We start from the raw sequence: 22,395 nt of genomic DNA on the forward strand, positions 1-22,395 counted from the left end.
TACAGTCAGCAACAGATTGACTATGCAGAATCTAACATGGAACAAGATTAACACTTGCAGACAAAAAAAAGGGAAGTAGCCAATTAATGTCCTACTGCGGTATAATAGAAATCAAACTCCCAAGCTTAGGAGACAAGTCCTCAGCGTTCAAGCAGAACTTCTGCAGACGAAAGCCCTTAGTCCGCATATTAACTCGTAGACAAGCAGTACCCATCCAGCACTCTCGGTCAGGAGAAGAATGCACCATGCAAATAGGACGAGTACCGATAACACCAGAAACCTCCATGCCAACTGAATGAACCAACAACTCCTGACCTTGGTTCCAGATTAGAGACACAACTGCTCAGTCCTTTGCCGGTCAGCAATCCTGAAATACATGAAGCAGACACGGGTTGGCAAACCAGAGTACTTTGACTAATGTGTATTAAATGGCAATGTACCTGATGTTTCTTGAAAGACTTGGTGGATGGGCGGCAACAGGTAAATCAAAATTACTCAGTTGTTTATGCTTAATCTTTAATGCTTGGAAGTAAAGAATGTGGAGATTCAGATGAAGCACAGTCTGGTGCTATCGGAGTGTACGGATCTTGCTTGGGCTTGTCAGACGTTTCTCAGATCACCCACTGAAATTCGATAGAGTCTCCCAGACACCCTTGAGGAAGGAACTCCAGATGCAAAAGGGAGGACCAAGATTGTAAAATCAGTACGTAGATGACACCTGTAGTTGGGCAGTTAATGCCCAGTGAGCTCTTCTGATCCAGGGATGAATGACCCATCAGATGATTGATCATCAGGGATGCACCTTAACGTTCAGCCTGCAGTGCCATATTCAAGTTGTACTGTCAATCAGGACTTCGACAGGCTTGCCTGTAATGGAAAGCAGGAGGGGCTCAAGGACCAGCTAAATAGCATGCATATCTAGGAGTTTGCTGTGGTGCTTCTGTTCCACTGGAAACCAGAGGCCAATGATCTGCACCTCGTCCAGAAGAACTCCAAAAAGACATGGATTGTGTATCAGTCACCACTTTCAACCACTGGTGGGGCAAAGAAAGGAAATGTTACTGATCCTGTAAGCATCTGTTTGTATAGTATTGTAGATTAGGATGCTTTGCATACTCCTGCCACCTAGTGTTGGGTCAGGATATTGCAAGTTGATTATTTCCGAAGAGGTTTCGAGTCATAGATGTTAAAGTGGCGAGTACGGGTCGATAGATGAGATGAGATGGTAGGAAAATCAAAAGGAAATAAAAGGTTTGATACTAATGGAATGTATAATAGTATGATGAATAAAATCAAACAGACTTGCATACAAGTTGTTTTTGGACTATTATATTATATCAAAGCTCAAGATTGATAATCGTCATTGTATTCAATGCATTACCAACATGGATAACACAGTTGGTGTATATGTAAAGAACTGTATGCACGCACAGCAGATGTACTGGTAAAACCAAATAAAGAGCTATAAAAAATAAAAAAACAAGGTGTAAAGTGACTCAAGCCTTAGTCTACGATGCGCATGGGCTTCGGCTCCACCCTAGATTGTTTTCCATCCAGTGAGATTTTGGGGAAGGTGAGCAATAGTGTAAATATATGTACGTATATATAAATGTAAAACCAATGCATTGTGGCTGTTGCATAATACATAAGACAATCTGAAAGTCCACATATGGGCAGGTTATGTTATGTTAATTGAGGCTTATTGAGCGCACTAACACCCGAAGGTTTCTTGGCGCTAACTGGAAAAACATGTGAATGAGCAGAAAAGAATTTATTCAGGAAGGGTAAACAGAAAAGTCTTAAGGAGTTTCCTAAACTGAAAAAGGGAGTTGCTAGATTTAATAGTCAGAGGAAGGGAGTTCCAGAGCCTGGGGGCAAGGAAAGCAAAACGACGGCCTCCAAATTTATGAAGTTTAAATTTGGGGATGACAACCAAGTGATGGGAAGCTGAGCGAAGGGAGCGGGCAGGTTGGTACAGGGTAATCCGGGATTTCAAAAAAGCAGGGCAAGGACAGTGAAGGGATTTGAATGCCAGGCAGCCCATCTTGAGGGCCGCTCTCTCCTTCACTGGCAACCAATGGAGCCTGCGAAGCAGGGGCCTTGCCGATTGCCACTTAGGGATCTTGAATATGAGGCGGGCTGCCTGGTTTTGGACCACCTGAAGACGGTGTAAGAGGAAGCGTGGGAGTGCATGATAAAGGGAATTAGAAAAATCCAGGCGCGATATGACAAGGGACAAGATGACCTGACACAGGGCCGCGTGTGGAAGTAGGTGCCTGATCTTCCGGATTTTTCGGAGTTGAAACATACACGAAGAAATCGTGGCACCCACTTGGGTCCACATATGGGCAGGTGGGTGGGTGCATATGAATCTACAGCACTACACGCTACAAACAAATTATTAAAGGTTCAGTAACATTTTCGGTTTGCAGCATATGTTGCGGTAAATATCTTACCTTGCATAAACTGTAAAGCAGTATCCCCCAAGCTGTGATTAGTAGGCATTTGTGGAAGATGTTTTAAACCGTGTTGATAATACTGTTTCAACAATCATAGCCTGTTGTGCTAAAATATCCAAACCATGTTTACTGAAGGAGTGTGGTGTAGATCATGTTGCCACTTTACATAGGTCCGTTATGGGGAAGTTAACTAAAAACGTCATTGTTGCTCCGTATTTTGTGTTGAGTGCACCCTTGGAGGTACAGTAAGTATTTAGCAGGTTTGAATACATTTTACGATCCACCTAGCCACACCTGCTTTTGAAATGGCTCTCCCTTTTTAGGACGTTACAAATGTCACAATTAAATTGGTCAGATTTCCCAAATGCTATTGTTCTATCAATGTAGTATAAAAGTGGTCTTTTAACATCTAGCATCTGTAGTGCTCTGTGACAGTTTCTGGTTTTGTGAAGAAAACTGGTAACTCTTAGGACTTTTTTAACTGGAATGGCGAGATCACTTTTAAATAAAAAAAAATGTTGGCTTAGTTCTTAAAATGACTCTATATTTATGAACTTGAATAAGAGGTTTTTCGATAGTGAGGGTATGAAGTTAACCACAACTTGCTCCACCGAGTGCAAAGGTTCAAACGGTGGGCCCATTAGTCCTGTGTGTACTATATGGATTAGTTACTTAACTGTAATCCTAGTTCTCATCCAGGGGTACACTCATCAAAGTCATAATCTATGAATAATCCCTGCCCATGTGCAGGATCCCGGAGCATATAGAAAATACATATATATAGATATATATATGCATATGTGAAAACATATACATGCAGCCTAAAATGTTTCCAACATGGCAAAAATGCTGAAATTACTTAGGTTTGCATTGTAGTACCTATACCTTCCCAACCCATAAGGAAAAGAGGAAGCAGTAAACAATTGCCATACAACAGTGCTTTATTGCCATAGAGAAAGCCTGTAATTGCAGGCATTTGCCAGTGGGCTCCAGTAGAGTACTAAGAAACAAAGAAAAAACTGACACCTTGCCTTTAAGGCATTAGAGTAAGGGTACTGTGCCTTTAAGACCTGCAGGAGACCCCTTGCTCCCATGATGCACCATCACCATAGGTGACCGTTAGATCAGTTCTTTTTGCCGGTGCATATGCACACGAGTAGATCTGCAATCAATAAACAATAACTTCATCCGGGAAGGTGGGTGGGTCGCTTATCTCTTTGATGAGTATACCCCTGGATGAGAACTAGGATTATAAGTAAGTAACTAATCCTTCTCATCCAGGGGATACTCATCAATAGTCATAATCTATAAATAGAGTGCCAAGCCCATACCCAAAGTCTGGCGAAGGAGCAACAGAGCATATAGAACATGAAGTAACATCACATTCAAACAGCAGTTATTCAAACAAATTCCTCAAAGAGGCCTGCCCCACCTGGGCATCGGCCTGTGCATCTGAATCTAGGCAGTAATGGCGTGTAAAGGTATGTACTGAGCGCCATGTAGCCGCCTTGCGAATCTCAGATATAGGAATGTTGCGAAGGAGAGCTGTGGTAGAAGCTTTCCCTCTGGTAGAGTGTGCACGTGGTCTGCCCTGCAGAACCTTGTTGGCTAGTTGGTAGGACAAGGCTATACAGGAGACGATCCATCTAGAAATAGATTTTTTGGGAGCAGCCAGCCCGGTATTTGTTGAACCATAATTGACAAAGAGCTGGTCAGACTTCCTAAGTGGAAGGGTTTTAGCAAGGTAAAATTTCAATACCCTCTGGAGGTCTAGAGAATGTAAAGATCTCTCCGGGGTAGTGGTTGGCTGAGGAAAGAATGTGGGCAGTGTGATAATCGGATTGATGTGGAAATCCAAGACCACCTTGGGCAGGAAGCTCGGATGAGCCAGCAGCACCACTCTATTGGCGTGGAAAACAGTGCAAGGCTCCTTGCAGCACAGGGCCTGAATCTCACTCACCCTGCGGGCTGGAGTGATGGCTACTAAGAAAGCAGCCTTCCAGGTCAAATGCTGCAAAGATGCCTTATGAATAGGCTCGAAAGGAGCCCCCATCAGTTTGGTGAGGACAATGTTAAGCTCCCAGGGAGGCGAGGAGGACCTCACTGGTGGAAACACTTTCTTAAGCCCCTCTAGGAAATCTTTGACCACAGGCATTTGGAAGAATGAGGTGTGGGTAGGAGACTTTTTATAAGCTTTTGGAAGAATGAGGTGTGGGTAGGAGACTTTTTATAAGCTGTGATAGCAGCTAAGTGAATCCTGATGAAGGGGTACTTCAGGCCTGACCTTGCCAAGTGCAATAAGTATGGAAGAAGCACCTGCTCCTGACCTTGAATCGAATCAAGAGCGTTGTCCTTACACCAAAGGTAAAGGCTCTTCCACTTGAAAGCATAAGACTTTCTGGTGGAGGGCCTCTTTGCTTCTCTAAGAATGTCCATACAGTCAGCCGAAAGGTCTAGATGTCCGTACTGGATGACTTCAGGAGCCATGCAGTCAACCGGAGGGAAGGGAGGTTGGGATGAAACACTCTCCCCTCGTTCTTGGTCAGTAAGTCCGGGCAGCAGGGCAGCCTCTGGTGTGGAACCTCTAACAGCTGGAGGAGATCCGGGTACCACCACTGGCGTGGCCACTTGGGCGCTATCAGGATGATTCTGGTGTTGGTCCTGTAGAACTTCTGTATGACCACCGGGATCAGAGGGAGCGGAGGAAAAGCGTACAGCAATGTCTGCGACCAGCTGCTCAAAAGTGCATTCCCCCGTGATCCCTGCTGGGGGAATCTGGACGCAAAGACGGGGCATTTCGCGTTTGCCGCGTCTGCGAACAGATCGATGTCTGGCACTCCCCATTGCAGAAAGACCTCCTGAGCGACGTCTTCGTTGGGCACCCAGTCGTGCGCTTCTACAAAGTCTCTGCTGAGGCTGTCTGCCTGCACGTTCAGTGTTCCTGGAAGGTGGAGTGCGACGATTGAAAGACCTCTCGCCAGCAGCCACTGCCAAATGGATTGGGCTTCCAGAGACAGAAGTCGTGACCTGGTGTCTCCATTCTTGTTCAGATAGAACATCGTTGTTGTGTTGTCTGTCTGAATCTGAATGTGGCTGGATTGAAGAGACGGATACAAGGACTTGAGCGCCAGATGGACCGCCCGTAGCTCCAAGAAGTTGATGTGATAGCTTCTTTCTGTCTCGGACCAGAGACCTTGTACCTGAAGCTGGCCCATATGAGCTCCCCAGCCTTGCATTGAGGCATCTGTGACCACTGTCTATGTTGGAGGCGTCTGATGAAAAGGGACCCCTTGCAGCAGGTGAGAACGTTTCATCCACCATCTGATGGTGTCCCTGGCAGCTTGGTGGAGAGAGACACGATCTTCCCAGCGACCTGACCTCTGAGACCATTGATCTTCGAGTGCCTGTTGTAAAGGCCGCATGTGAGGAAGGCAGCCACCACTGTCATGCACTTGGAAAATCTCTGCGGGCGGATTTGAGGCCGAACGGAAGCACTCTATACTGGTAGTGGTGACGAGAGACCTGAAAACTGAGAAATTTGCGATGTTTAACTGAGACAGGAATGGGAAAGTAGGCGTCAATGGCACACATCCAGTCTCCCTGGTGAAGGTGCGGAAAGATTTGATGCAGGGCTAGCATTCAGAATTTCTCCTTTCTGATAAACCTGTTCAGCAGGCGCAGGTCGAGGATAGGTCTGTACTCTTTGGCTACTCCTCGCTTTTGGACTAGGAAGAAGCGAGAGTATACCCCCTGGTTTCTTTGGAGAGTTGGGACCTCCTCTATGGCCCTCATGGAGAGGAGGATAGATACTTCGTCCTGTAACAGCCGACTTTGAAGGTAAGGAAGGAGCTTCAATTGTGGGGGCACTTGTGGAGGGGGAGACTTGAACCTTAGCAAGTAACCATGCTGCACAATATTCAGTACCCATTTGTCGCTTGTTATAGTTTCCCACTCTTCCAGTTGAAAAAAGATACTCCCTCCTACCGGAGTGGCGAACGGGTGCAGAGGAAGCAATGCCTCACTGTTTGGTAGGCTGCTTAGAGGGGGGACTGTTGCTGCTTGTTGTTCCCTCTTCCAGGGCACTTTTGATGGAATTGGGACCTCTGCTGGTACTGGGAGGACAATTGAGGGGTTTGAACCCTTTGCTGGAAGGAATGTTTGTCGCTCTGAGGAAATGTTTCAGGAATTCTTTGCGCTTCTCCAGACCAAAAGCCTTGACAGTATCCAGCTCTGTCTTCATCTTGTTCATCTCATGGACGTGAGCCCCGAACAATGAGGAGCCATTAAATGGAAGATTCAGAATCTTTTTCTGTGCATTAGGCTTGAGGCCTGTGAGGCGCAGCCAGGCTGAGCGCCGTGAACAGACGCCATGGGAGTAACCATGAGCGGCGAGATCTGAAGCGTCCGCTGCTGCACTTATAACTTGATTGGCTACTAGCCCAACTTCTAGCAGAATTTCGCTGAAGTCCTGCCGGTCTTCTTTGGGGCGGTACAAAAGGAGGTGGTGATGGACAGAGCATCTGAACCAATCAAACACTCACACCCAGTCAACAACTCTGGGTTTAATCCATCACCGTTCTTTAGCCCACTCCGCCACCCCAGTTCAGTCATGGCCATATGCAAATCAGTCTGACCTTGTGCCTCATGGGAACAGTCCAGCCCGAACTGCCAAGCCATGCATACTCCCTGGACCGGATTCAAGCTTCCTAGGACCGGTTTCTGGCATTACAGCCGTCTTCAGTCAGGCTTGCTTGAATCCAGTGGCAAAGTGAACAAGGGACTCACGTCTGAGCATACCCTGCCAACTTATGGCAAACAAAGCGGTACAAAAGGGGGTGGTGATGGACGGAGCATCTGAACCAATCAAACACTTACACCCAGTCAACAGATCTGGGTTTAATCCATCACAGCTCTTTAGTCCACTCCACCACCCCAGTTCAGACATGGACATCGCCTTACGCCGGGTCTCCTCTGTGGCCGCTCCATTTTTTTCCCTTCATATCGAATGCCTCGACATCGATGAAGTCTATGTCACCATCGGCGTTGATCGAGGGGATCTGCTATGGGAACGCTCTCGACGTCCATCGCCTATGGTGATGTGGAGATCTCAACGTCGATTCTTCGACGTCGGCTTGGTTGTTACCTCGACGTCGATCTCCCATGACGTCGAGTTGGCGTTGATCTTCTTGACGTCGAGTGATGGGACTTCGATGAAGCTCTCGACGTCGACAAGCCCACTTGCGGCGAGATGTACACCATCGTGACTCTCGATGCCGACCACCTCGAGGGTGGCGGAGAGTGTCTCTACGTCGACGGAAGCCTTGACGTCGACGGAGACTTTTCAGGTCTCTCAGGACCCACAGCCTTCGAGCCTGAAGTGCTGTGCCTCGACGCAGACTTGCTTGCGGCGGAGAATCTCGAGGTTGAGATGGTGATTTGTCCCTCTACGCTGAAGAGTGTCTGGGTCTCTTCGACGGCGACTTACAAGGTAAATCTCCTGTTACCTTCTTCTTTCTGGACTCAGGAGAGGTGGTATGTCGACGTTTTCAGTGTTGTTTGATTTAAGGTGGTTTGAAGACTCAATGGTCACCTCCATGATGGCTTCTGTCCTCCTCCAGCTGAGCATGAAGTTTTATGCGTTCCCTGTCACGCAGAGTCTGCCTGGAAAACTTCTGGCAGTGGTAACACTGGTCAGGATTGTGTGAGGATGGAAGACACACAATACACACAGAGTGTGGATCAGCCAGTGCCATCTTCTTGCCACAGGAATGGCATTTCCTGGATAAGGCAGGCATTCTGACTGGAGAATAAGAATTATTCATAGATTAGGACTACTGATGAGTATCCCCTGGATGAGAATTAACTTCCACACTGGCAGAAGACGTTCTAGGTGGTATTATTCGTTTGACACCTTCCATAGCGACGAATAGGATTGGAAAAAAAAGTGATGTACGTTCTGTATTTTGCATATATGCTGCTAAGGCTGCAAGATGTAGCTGTATAGATGTTTCGGCCAACCCTACCTTTTGTAGATGTAGTAGGTAAGCAAATGTGTCCAGCACAGTCACTTCAAGTGGGTTGAGCTGTTTGGTAATACAACAACTAAAACATTTCCATTTAATAACATAGCATTCACAAGTGGTTGGCCTGCACACTACCTAAAGAACAGCGATACATTCTTCAGGTGCCAAATGCTCTACGTGTTGTCAGGATAATGACAATATCACCTAGGGCTTGGTGATCAGCAGTACTGAATATTAATTAACTGCATTTAGCAGGGAATGTCCACATTAACACCATTTGCAGCACAAACACCTTTTTTCAGGAGCCACAATGCTTGGATGGGAATCTCTCTCACTTCACATTTTACACTACCGTGGACGAGTTTCTTTCCATATATTAAAAAGATGGCAATGAAATGGACAATCACTGAAAAGTTAACATTATATTTTCTAACAGGTACACAGTGTTCTAACCCATTGTACTGGAACAACATTGTTTGGCATCATCTGATAATCAGAACATGTTTTCCACATATTTCACACGCCATTTGCAATTATTTTAGGAATAAACTGAAGTGGAGCACATGTATCTAAGGGTGAAATGTCGCCAACATAGTTTGCTTGGTAAACAACACTGTGTGGAATTAACCAAAGTTGAGGATGCCAAACTACTAACAGCAAAGGGCTCATTTTCGAAAAAAGAACTAACAAAACCTTACATGGATTATGCCTGGAAAGCTGTGACTGATCCAGGATTCGAGGTGTAACCTGGAAACGTTTTATAAACTCCTGACAGAGTAGGTCTTCATAGCCTTTAAGTTGACAGTGAAGACTGGATTTTATGCCACTAGGGCTGTGATTGTTAGCGGTATACTGATTATTAGTATTGAGAGAATTCTTAAAAATGAATGTTGCAATGAATTCACTAAAAATATGAAATTTAATGAATGAAATGCATTTGTGTAATCCCTACTTGATGTACAAGATCTTGTAGATTGTTTCCCAACACCTCATGTAATTAATGTACAGCACTCGGTTGCTTCCTAGCTAGTTTACACTGCATAAATACAAAGAAAATATACAAGATCCCAGGCCAAATTTCACATACCTTGTTGTAATAACCATAAGTGATTGCGTTTGGTTGTACACCAGCCTTTCTCATTTCAAACAAGACTCTCACTGCAAGAACAGGATTTCCCCAGAGTCCACACAGCTGCATTACCACTCTGTAGCACACCTAGTAATAAAAAAACACAGATGGCATTAACGAAAGGTGTTGAGCTAGCAGTTTTGTTCTTCCATTATAGTTATTCAATATTCTGAATATAAAATGGAATGGTGCATAGTTACTTCATGGATGATGCACTCAAACAGGGTTATCCTTATTCTTCTACAACAACTTTAAACTTCAAACAAAGTGACTCAACAATTCAGGTATAAACATGGGTTAACAATCTCATCTCAAAATCAAAATGTATGGTTCCAACATTCTCTCCGCATTAAAATTAGGGTGAATTTCCTAAAGTTAATAGGGGAATCTCAGTGCTATTGTCTGATAATCACCATCTACCTCCTCAGCAAGTCCTTATACGTTGGTCCATGGGTTCTTTCTTCATGGGACCTCGTTGAAGCAGGAGAAGGGAGGCAGAGGATATGCTTCAGTATATACACAGAAGTAGAATGCTTTTAAGAGGGTGTGTGCACGTGTGCGTGTGGCTAGGTAATCCATATAGTCATGGTCTGCCAGTGTAATGAATAAGGTCCTCTGGTCTGGTCTTAAAGTTGTGTGTTGCATCACCCAGTCAATGACTACGTTGAAGAACAACGCTGACATCACTCATACCTGTCTCACACTAGTTTTGTTTTCAAAGCTATAACTACAATCACCCACCTTGCAGGGAAAATCAAAAAAGGTCTTGATAAAAAGAATTACCTGCATCAGTCAGCTACAGGATCTCATTATAAACCAGAGTCTCTCACAGTGGGAACTGTCAAAGGCTTTCTCAAAATTAATGAAGTTGTAGTTGTCTCTGCCACTCTGTGCACTGCTGTATGATGTTGAGTAGAGTAAGGATCTGATAAACAAACCCTTTGCCCTAGCAAACCCAAGCCTGTTCGTTCTTTCCCAAATCAATTAAAACATTGGTTGGAGGACCTTGGATGATGATCCAGTCTGCCTTGAACATTCATGTTGTCTAGGCCAGGAACTTTTCCATTCTTGAGAGATTGGATGGAAGTCACACATTCTCTTTTCAGTGGCCAGACGGTGATCACATCCAAGTCTGTCTCTGCTTCTTGGATGTCCGTTTCACTTATTGGTACTAGTTTGTTCAAGACTTGTTTGAAGTGCTCAGCCTTTGGCGATTCCTGGATGTTCTCTGTTGTGAGCACTCTGCCTTGCTTGTCCATGATAGGGCTGTTGTATGTTGCTCGAGATTTACCATTGACTATCTTGAAGTCTTTCCCTCATCCCCCTCTACTGGCTGCCTCTTCTGCTTGGATTTCAAGGTTATCCTTGTGTGCCCTCTTGTCTGCTCATCATTCTTTTGACTGCTCAGTTTACTTATATTTGTACTGTTGTTTGTACTTTTCCTGCAGTCTGTCAGATATGGCCTCCACAAGTTTCTCCTTTGCTGCTCTCCTGTCTTCAATTGCTTGCCATGTCTTGTCTTATCAACTAGTTTCTATTCCTTTTCTAAGTTCCCAAGCATATTTCACTGCTCCTCACATATGTTGAAAAGACTTGCTCACATTTCCTATTGATTGCATTTTCAACTGACTCAAACAGACCCTCCATGTCTGCCAGGAGTTGGAACCATTTTTTAATTTGTAAGAGTAACGCCTTCTTGGTCTTAAGGTCTTGTAATTTTGCCACATCTAAGTGCTGTCGCCCTCATGTTTTGAGTTCTGTTTTTCTGATCATCAGCTTCACACGAGCAGTCACTAGATGGTGATCACTACCAATACCTGCTCCCCTTTCACACTGATACTCTGCAGTGAGCGTGTCCAGTTTCCGCTTATCATCAAGTAGTCAATCTGGTTTCTCCTCTGCCATTGGGTGAGCATCAAGTTAGTTTCTTAACATCACGGTGGAGGTAGAGTCCCTCCTATGACCAGATTATTTGTAGCGCAGAAGTCCAGTCTCTCTCTATTGTTCATTGTTCTACAACTTTTCTTTCCCATGGCTCTGTCATGGTTCGCATTGTTATTTCTGACTTTAGCATTCAAGTCTCCATCATATTCTTCAGGTCATAGTTTGGCACAGCTTCAATCTTAGCTTGCATCCGTTGGTAGAATATGTCCTTGACTGTTTACTCTGCATCATAGCACTGGATAATGGTGGAGGCGACGTGTCTGCCTTTTAACCTGCCTGTCATGAGTCTGTCTATTAGGAATTTCTCTGTCCCCTTGCTCAGGATGATAGTTACTTCCTGATGTTGGTGATCATCATCATCCCCTCCTGAGTGCAGTACAGTATCTACAGTGGTGGGTTTTTTTCTGCCAGATCTGGTCCACCTCCTTTCGCTGACTCCCATGATGTATAGGTTGTAGCACCTCATCTCAGATGTTACTTGAGCCAGCTTTCCTGTGTCACAGTGTGTACATTGCGGTATCCAATGCTGCACTTGCATTTGGAACTTCTGTCATCCTGTCAGTAGTTTTCTTGCGGCACTGACTACTGTCAATCATGCATATCTCATGCAGACACTTTGGAAGACTCTTGTACCCAGAAGATTTAGATTCTTACATCTGTAAGTAAGTAGAACTTGTAGAGCGCACAAATGCTGAAGCATCTTGACACAGGGAGTAGCCAGGAAATGAGTGAAAGACCAGGAAATACAGCTTCATTTCAGTGAAGGGAAGTACCAGGTTTTAAGCATTTTCCTAAACTGTGGTCTGGTAGATTGGAGCCTCCTACTGGCTAGCAGTTCATTCCAGAGCTTTGATGCTTCATGGGAAAGGGTTCTACCTCCCCATCTAGCCTTATGGATTTTGGGAACCTGGACTAGACATTTACTGGTAGATCTAAGATTCCAACGTGGGGTATACCACTGGAAAAGTTTCTGTAGGTCCAACGACCCTCCACCGTACAGGTTTTATGCACAAGGCATAGCCTTAAACTTGATGCCCTGCCTGACTGGAAGCCAGTGAAGCTCCCTAATACTGCTAGAGATGTGGTGGTATTTTAGAATATTAAGCAGTACTCGTGCCACTGCATTTTGCAGTGAATGAAGTTTTAGCAATTGCCGTTTGTCTACACCCACGAAAATGACGTTACAGTAGTCAATTCAAGAGGGAATTAAAACGACTACAACCGATTTAGGTCTAGAGAGAGAGAAGGCAGAATTTCTCGCAATATTTTTAATAGAAAAAAGCAGGATGCAGTCAAAAGGTTGATCTGTCCTGCAAAATGTAGTTGGACATCAAACAGAAATCCTAGGTTCCTCGCTTTTGCTGCAGAATTCGGGCAATGAACTGCATCTGCCGGCCACCAGGACTGGTTCCAGAGTGAAGGTCCATTTCCAAACTCCATGACCTCTGTTTTATCAGTGCTTAATTTAAGGTAGTTCAAATGCATTTCCCCATAAGTTTGAGATGTTATTGGGAGGTTGGATTTCTTACTATTGACTTGATAGAGTAAAAGTAGTGACCCCGCAAATACCTCCATGGTGAGAACTGACCTGTATACTAATAATGTGGTGAACACAGGTGGATGCGTGATTTCCCCAGATGCGACAAGATTTTTCTGCCCCGCACATTGGAGGCACGAATGATTCATGTGATGAATTGCTAAAACGCTGCAAACTGTACTGCATACTGAACTGTAGTATCCACAGAAATATTGTAGTAATAATGATGGAGAGTTGGTAATTGTTTAAAAAGAAAAAGATAATAAACAGTTAAACAAAAACAAATATGTTGAAGACCACAGAATATAAGCATTCTGTTTAAAAAAAATGCAAACGCCAAGGACCTGCATTGTTATTCCTTTTTTAAACTCTTACATTAAATAATCCATTTGTCCGTTAATGTCTTAACTTTAATGTGTGTGATTTTTCTCTTTGGTAAGATTTAAGAAACAGAGGGTGGTAACTGGGTTAATGCATCCATTCTTGTTGGAGAACAACAAATAGTTCAAGTATATCCTTTGCACCACTGAAAAACGTATTATTTCTACTACTAACATCTGCAGTGCGGCAAGAGCTTTGCTCATGAAGAAGCTTCTGAGTGGGAGGTAGATGAACATAAGGGGAATAGCAGATAATTCTACAAAAAGAGAGGTAGCCCTCACATATTTGAAGGACTAACTGGTCAAGGTGCTCTACTTCCAATATGGTAGTACCTTCATGTAACGCGCTCTGATACCTTAGGGTTTAATTTGCGCTACATAAAACTCCCCCCTCAAAATACACCTGCATAACTCAGATCCTCACAAACTGAAGTGCTGTACAGCTGTGAATTTAAAGACTTTACAGAGGTGCTGATGTTGCAGAGGCTAGAGATGACAGAGGCTTATCACGGTGGTCATCCTCTACTGAAACCTTTCCTACTGACAAACAGGAAGTATTTGATGCAGTGGAAGACACAGTCTGGAGAAAGCTGGCCTAGATATAGCAATGAAACTTACTGTATTGTTGATTGAACTATCTAATAGGAGAGAGGAGTCCTAATGAGTATGTTGACACCCTGCTCTACGGACATCTTTCAAGGTTATCATCAACTTTCTCCCCCATGCTCTTGAGCCATTAAAAAGATCGTACAGAAGGAATACTGGCACACTGTATGAAAATTCTGATGCGGAGATGAATGAATAGAACTAATGACAAAACCTGTGCACAGGGGTGTTGCTACTAGTTAAGAGGCTGCAGTATACACAAAGAACCACCAATCTACAATATTAAATTGAGCAACAAATATGAATAGACTAAAGCTATAGAGGAAACAACTAGCATGGCGTAAGCAATTTCTAGGGAAGGCCAAAGTATAGAAAATGCGAAGTTAATATGTAATCCTAGATATAAATATATATTGGTTAAAGCTTGACTTCCTTATATTCACTGTGGTGGTGCCAGTAAATATTTGAATTCCTCAAGAGATTATGTACAAGCACAGACATACAAGTTGCAGGTAATCATGGGCCATTGGGCCTTATGGTTGTACTAACGATAAACTGGAAAATGACCAACAAGTGTAGGGCTCTCCCTGATAGCACTGTACAAAGCTGCTATTAAAATAGCTATTTACGTGGAAGGAATTAAGTAGATTGCATAAGTGAAGTTAATAAAAAGGCACATCCCGGAAAGTGGTAAATTGTGTTGAGTTCAACAGCAAGACATGGGCATCTGTAGAGACTAATACATGTTTGGAAGGAGACTTTAGGATCACCTGTGTCAACAGGGTAGGCCAGTGCATACAATGGCACCCATGAAATGCACCACTTCTAGTATGCAACATTGTCGAGAAACTCCCAGTATGTACGACATTCGGTCATGTGCAGTGTGGATTGGGGCAGCAACTCAACTGCGCAAAGAAGAGGGTAGAAAGTGGGCCTGGTCTGCAGTTGATGTGCAAGAGTTGTCCCCTAGGGATAGGTCATCTGACCTTGCCTCTTGTTCAAATTGTTATTTTTCTTCTTCAGATTCACAAATCTTAAATCAGATTTGGGAATCCAATGCAAGACACCCTGAGGCATGCTATGAATCACTGGTTGAGAGTCCCCAAACACCTATAAAGGCACCCAGGGCAGCTTTATAAAATACATAATAGTGTATGTATGTATATATGTATATATATATATATATATATATATATATATTATTCCATCCTTTGGTCACGGAAAGCAACAAGACAGGAGCCGTGGCCTCTATTATTAGTGCAGGTTTATTCAAACACAACGTCCTATGCGTGACCAAAGGATGGAATACGCCGGTTGGATGTGTTTGTTTTAAGGGGGTGGCTCATGCAGACTTTCTGATATGTCAAGAGGCTATGTGCAAGCGACTTAAAATTAGAGGATACAGCAATAAAGTTATTCAAAATGCCATTACCAAAGCCAGTGAACGTCCTAGAAACACATTGTTCACCAAATCCAATACTGAGAATGATTCAGAAAAGGAAGTTTCTGATTATCCTAGATTTATTACGGCTTTTTCTAGGCAAGAGAGAAGGATCAGAGCCATTATGACCAAACATTGGCCAATTGTTTTGACCGATGTTACATTACAAGAAAGATTGCCGAGAACACCATCAATCACTTTTAGAAGAGGCAAATCAATGGGCACTGAGCTAGATAAAAACTCTCCAGAAACTAGGAAACCCCCACTTTGGTTACACACCACTAATGGCTTTAGGCGCTGCACCTCTTGTCGAGCCTGTAAATTTGGGTGTAATAAGACAAGCTATCGAACACCCTTTGAAACGTCTCCAGTCCTTATAAGAGGGAGCTACAACTGCAAAACCGAATATGCTGTTTATGTTTTGATGTGCACTTGCGGGCTAAACTACATTGGTAGTACTAAGCAGCCAGTGCACGTTAGAATTTTGCAGCACATAAGGGCAATATTACACAACGATCCTGCCTACCCTGTGGCCAGACACTTTGCTAGCTGTCATGACAAAGATATTAATTGTTTATCTTATTATGTTGTCAGTGCCATTCCGAAATCTAAGAGGGGTGGAAACAGAGAACGCCAACTAAGACAACTTGAAACAAAATGTATACTAGATTTCGACAGCAAGTGGCCACATGGACTTAATAATACAGAAGATATGCATACTTGTGTTGTGTTTTCAAAAATATCGGTTGAAGGTCAGTTGTCTTAAAATGTAACTAATGCTTTTTGATAAATGCTAGTTATTTATTAGTATTTCCATACAGTCGGCTGAAACCTTTTCTATACCTCGCCTTGATTATTGTTTTTGCATTGTACAGAATTCTTTTAGCAACATGGTAATTTTCGTATAATTTTATCAATTTTAATATTTTACCCGGATGGAGTACTTTATTAATGATGAATTATAATACATGCTTGCTATTAATTTTGTATTTTGTATTTTATAATATTAATATTAATATATGGATTAATATATTAATCAATAATTAATCAATTAATCGATTAATATATTAATTAATATATTGATTAATATATTCATTAATATATTGATTAATATATAATATTAATCAAGGTTTTATCATTATATATACTGCACTGCACTTTTTATATACTAATTTGCACATAACTATTTTTTGCACTGTCTTGTTAGTGCCTATTTATAGGACCCGTCTGCACTAACACTTTCATTGGGTACTTTGGTTGCCTGGATTTATCCGGTTACAATTATAATATATAGGGGCAGCGGAGGAGTGTAATGTTTAAAAAATCAACGTGATACAAAATGGATTTATCCAGATAGGAATTTGGGTGCATTTATGCACTATGTAATTTTTGTATCTTTTTAATCAACGTTGTAAAAAATCGCTATATTTCTTATAACGAATGTTATGTGTATAATATACCAGCATTTGAAATTTTAAAAGATTTAAATAGCGTTTGAGCATGTATTTCATGTCAGGTATAGAAGAAATACTTTAGGCACCATGTTGCAAGTCTGTTTACACTGTTTTCTGACCCTATGACCACTATTTTTTATGCAACCCAGGTGTGCACGTTTACCACATGTATATAAAAGAAACCATTGACGCAGTTTAAAGCTGAATGTGATCAAGGGCTGCATAGCCCGAAACGCGTCGTCGTGAGGGGTGATAAATAAAAGTATTCTTGCCTGAAAAACTTTGCTGCAGAGGCCTGAGTTTCCTTCCTCGCCGGGAGTCTCCTGGAAGTGGTTGGGTATTTCTTCGGATATATATATTCTTTTTTTTTTCCCCACAAACGACGCGGCACTCCAGATTAAGTTACTCAATGGTATTATTTATTCATACCACACACCAACTCGACCAACGCTTTTCAGCCTCACAGCCTTTGTCACGGTTAGTGAATCCCTCTTTTCTTTCACTATATATATATACCCCTCTCTGCCACAATGAGGCATTCTGGGATTTGTAGTGATTCAAAGTTAAGTTAAGAGCTTTGTGCATTTTTACAATTTTCACAAAAGGACATTGTGTGAATGACTCGGCCGAGGAAGAGGAACGAACAGAGGCCGAGGAAGAGGAACTGCAACCAACTTACAAGCACCAGAAAGATCAGAAGAGCAAAACGTTAGAAAACAATATGCGCTACGCAGTTCGAAGAAGTAAACACTAATCTAATTGTGAATCTATCAAAATATGTTTTATCAATGGAGGAGACCTCATTACTTAATAAAGGACTATCTTTCTGCCCAGAAAGTCATTACAATCACACAGAGGTGAGAATTGATTTGTATAAGTATATAAGAAAATTAAAACTGGCGAAAATACATGGAAACAAGAAAATACAAAAAAACCCAGAAAAGAACAAGAAGAAATGACAGAAGTAAACATGCCAGCTATGACTATTGATCAAGTCCCCGATCTAAGGAATACATTTGAATTAATGTACAATATGGAAGATGAAAACTTTACAGACACTCAAATGTTAAATACAATGGAAATCCAATCAGACAAAAGAGTGGACAGCGGGCTAAAGCGAAAATCTAAATTCTGCCCGATCCTATCTCCAGGAAACAGATTCGATCTTTTTTCAGATGCAGTGATTGAAGAATTAGAGAAAATGCCAAAAAAACGTGATCTATCAGGCAGAGAAAACCTGACTGTGTCCGAGAGAAAAGCTATGGTAAAACTAATGGAAAATGATAGTGACAATCAAACCCGTGGATAAAGAAGGAAATATAGTCCTAATGGACACCGTAAACTATAAAAAGGAAGCAATGCAACAATTAAATTATACAAATAATTATCAGAGACTAAAACACAATCCTATAAACAAAATGGTACTAGAACTGAATGAAAATTTAACAACATGGCAGAAACAAGGTTTACTAAGTGATGAAGAAGTCAAGTTTTTAACGTAGGACTTTCCAACAATTCCCACTATATATTTCTTACCCAAGATACACAAAACATTGGACAATCCGCCATGGAGACCGATTGTCTCTTCATGTAACTCTATATATGAAAATCTTTCAATATATATAGATCAGTTTTTATCTCCGATAGCTCAGAGCATGAGTTCCTATATAAAAGACACTGGGGACTTTCTCAGAACCCTAACTGACATTACTTGGAGCGAGGATTTCTTACTAATAACAATAGACGCTGTATCATTGTACACGTCCATCAGACATGAAGTAGGCTTGGAAGCCTGCAACTTCTTTCTGAAACAACGAAGCATTGCGGAAAGGAAACATTCGGAAATGTTGATAAAAATGATCGAACTATGCTTGGTCAATAATGTCTTCACATTTAACAAAGAACTGTTTAAACAATGTTGCGGAACCGCAATGGGCATCTTTTTCCCCGAATTTTGCCAACATTACTATGGGCTGGTGGGAGAGAGAATGGCCGTGGAACATGGATAAGCAAGAGGAGCTTGATCGAATAGTACTATGGGTCAGGTTTATCGATGACCTTTTCCTGATATGGAGGGGCACAGAGAAAGAATTCGATCAGTACTTTACTAAACTGAACAACAATGAAATAGGTCTCTCCTTTACAAGTACCAGGACCATGAAAGAAATAGAGTTTCTGGACACAAGGATTTACATAGAAAATAATGAGATTCATTCCACCTTGTTCCGAAAAGAAACTGCAACAAACAGCATACTATACGGGACAAGTTTCCACCCCAGATCTCTCCTGGAAAGCATCCCATATGGGGAGTTCATACGGATGAAGCGGAACTGCTCAAAACCAACAGATGCCACAAATAAAATTGAAGAAACTGTAAAGAGGTTAAAAGCAAGAGGTTACCGTGAGTCAACGTTGAGAAAATGCAAAAGACGAGCTGCAGGTAAAACAAGGGAAGATACACTGTTACCCAAAAGAAAAGAGGATCCACAAGAAGAGCAACAAGCACCGAGATTCATAACAACATACAGCAAAGAAAGCGCGATCATAACCAAGAAGATCAAAAAGTACTGGCACCTAATTTCAGGGGCTCCTGATATTGGCAAACTATTGGGTCCCTATGCCAATGTGACGTACAGAAGAGCAAAATCGTTAAAGGATGTGCTTGTACACAGCCTTTTTCAGGAGAAAAAAATCGACAAATTGGCTATTAGATCAACAAAAGGGTTTTAAAAAGTGTAACACGTGCAAGGCATGTAAGATCGGAAAAAATGTAAGAAGTATTCAAGACCCCAATGGCAATGTCATAAACATCGAACAAGACATTACATGCACATCACAATTTGTTGTGTATGTAATAGAGTGTAACTGTGGGATGCAATATGTTGGCAGCACAACATGCATGGTGAAAAAGCGTATACTTGAACACATTCGAGCTGTCAAAAATGGGAATTTTGCGTATGCCACAGCCAAACACCTCGCCCAATGCCAGAAAGGGAACTGGAGAGCAATGCAATACTATGCAATACACATGATCACCCCAGGAGAACGAGGGGGAAACAGAATCAGGAAACTACGTCAAATAGAATCCAAATACATCATACAACTCAGGTCAAAGCACCCGCGTGGGATCAACTTTGATGAGGAGCTTCATGTTCACCTCGAGTAATTAAAGTAAGATCAATAAAAATGCCAAAAAGACTTCAACATGAATTACCAATATAATGAGTAAAAGAATGGGGTACTATACCCAATACTTGAAAGATAAACAACCAGAGACACAAAGGCGCACATGAAATAATTGTGTACTGTACAACAGCACGAAGCGCGACATGCCGAAAAACAATGAACAATGCATTACAACTAAATGAATGCAATTATAAATACAGGAGTTACATGAATATACAATGTAATCACCGTAATTGGAGTCATTCACACAATGTCCTTTTGTAAAAATTGTAAAAATGCACAAAGCTTTTAACTTTACTTTCAATCACTACAAATCTCAGAATGCCTCGTTGTGGCAGAGAGGGGTGTATATATAGTGAAAGAAAAGAGGGACTCACTAACCGTGACAAAGGCCGTGAGGCTGAAACGCGTTGGTCGAGTTGGTGTGTGGTATGAATAAATAATACCATTGAGTAATTTAATCTGGAGTGCCGCGTCGTTTGTGGAATAATTAATGTTTGTGGCCAGGATCCGGCCATAACGCGGAGCACCCGCTGTGGAGCGCTGAACTGACTAACCAGGGATCACTTTGTGAGGAAAAATATATATATATATATATATATATATATATATATATATATATATATATATATATATATATATATATATATATATATTCATTCCACAAAGGTTGCCCTGTTGGAAACGCCACACACGAAGGGTTTCAGCACAAATACTGCCGGTAGCAGCACTCCAGCCTGCCAAGCACACCAATCCTTGTCATGCCATACGTCATCGGGGGCCTGAGCCGCAAGGAACATATTGGCATTTGGGAGCGGCGCTGCTGTAACTTCTCTCCTGACAAGGAATAATTATTATTAACAGAGGAACAGGAGCGGATTCCACTTGGTAAAAGGAACTGCGAGTCAAAGGGTAGCATTTTGAACTACTACTTCCAGCATGCCCCTGGCCCACAAGGGCGGGACTCTAATTGCAAATAAAGGATGTTCCATCTTTCCGCTTCCTGAATCCCTTTAATGCCAGTGATCAAGGGCTCATGGGAGCCCGAAACGCGTTTGGCTGCAAGAGGGGGGAGGCAGCCTGCTGTCCATATTGCTGCCTGCGGCGCCGAGTGCTGTAACCCTGATGTGTGCGACATCCTCAAAAGGGCAACCTTGTGTTTTGTGGAATATAATGCGGCCGTGTCCGGTCGCGGGGATGTCCCGACGCTGATTAGCGGATCCTGGTACTTGTCACAGCAGGTGCCATTAGGACATCGGGGGCCTGAGCCGCAAGGAACATATTGGCATTTGGGAGCGGCGCTGCTGTAACTTCTCTCCTGACAAGGAATAATTATTATTAACAGAGGAACAGGAGCGGATTCCACTTGGTAAAAGGAACTGCGAGTCAAAGGGTAGCATTTTGAACTACTACTTCCAGCATGCCCCTGGCCCACAAGGGCGGGACTCTAATTGCAAATAAAGGATGTTCCATCTTTCCGCTTCCTGAATCCCTTTAATGCCAGTGATCAAGGGCTCATGGGAGCCCGAAACGCGTTTGGCTGCAAGAGGGGGGAGGCAGCCTGCTGTCCATATTGCTGCCTGCGGCGCCGAGTGCTGTAACCCTGATGTGTGCGACATCCTCAAAAGGGCAACCTTGTGTTTTGTGGAATATATATATATATATATATATATATATATATATATTCACTGAAAAAACCATAGGTTATAGACCATATATAGTTAGGAATTAGCATTTAAAAAACCTTATTTTACTCACACAAAACCATTGAAATTCCATATATAGTTAGTTGCACTAACTATATATCGCGCACCCGCAATCCACTGCTGATGATGTCACATATTACATCATTCATGACATGGTCAGTGACATCACTGATGACATCTCAAATGACATCACTGATGACATCATCCAGTGACTGTGTGTTTCTGTAAAGTTTAAATATGTTTTACATATTGAAGAATGAGTAGATGTAGAAGTGTCTGGATGAAGGATTTAGTAGGTGCGTGACTGACTGTATGAGTGAGTGATTAAATGTGTCTCACTGAGTGCATGGGTTAGTGACTAAACTGTCTTAATTTGTGCATCATTATGTCTGTTGTTCTGTAAACTGCTGCATGTGTTGATCAGTAGCTATATGAGTAACTATATGGGTTATTGATTGATTGCCCAAGTATTTGTATGGGAGACTGAGTGTGTGTGTGGCTGGCTGGGAGGTGTGTGACTCTGTGCAGAT

The 22,395-nt window shown here is 42.5% G+C and overlaps 1 protein-coding gene across 1 annotated transcript in view; it reads right to left on the minus strand.

Annotated features, from left to right (window-relative positions):
• Nucleotides 1-22,395, minus strand: part of DENND4C (DENN domain containing 4C) — a 1,285,018-nt gene that overhangs the window by 644,839 nt on the left and 617,784 nt on the right. The window contains exon 19 of the mRNA XM_078675962.1: nucleotides 9,570-9,698. Within this exon, the coding sequence (XP_078532088.1) occupies nucleotides 9,570-9,698 (129 nt within the window). The remainder of the gene's footprint in view (nucleotides 1-9,569; nucleotides 9,699-22,395) is intronic.

Source organism: Lissotriton helveticus, chromosome 2_1, assembly GCF_964261635.1.
Source record: "Lissotriton helveticus chromosome 2_1, aLisHel1.1, whole genome shotgun sequence".
NCBI lineage: Eukaryota > Metazoa > Chordata > Amphibia > Caudata > Salamandridae > Lissotriton > Lissotriton helveticus.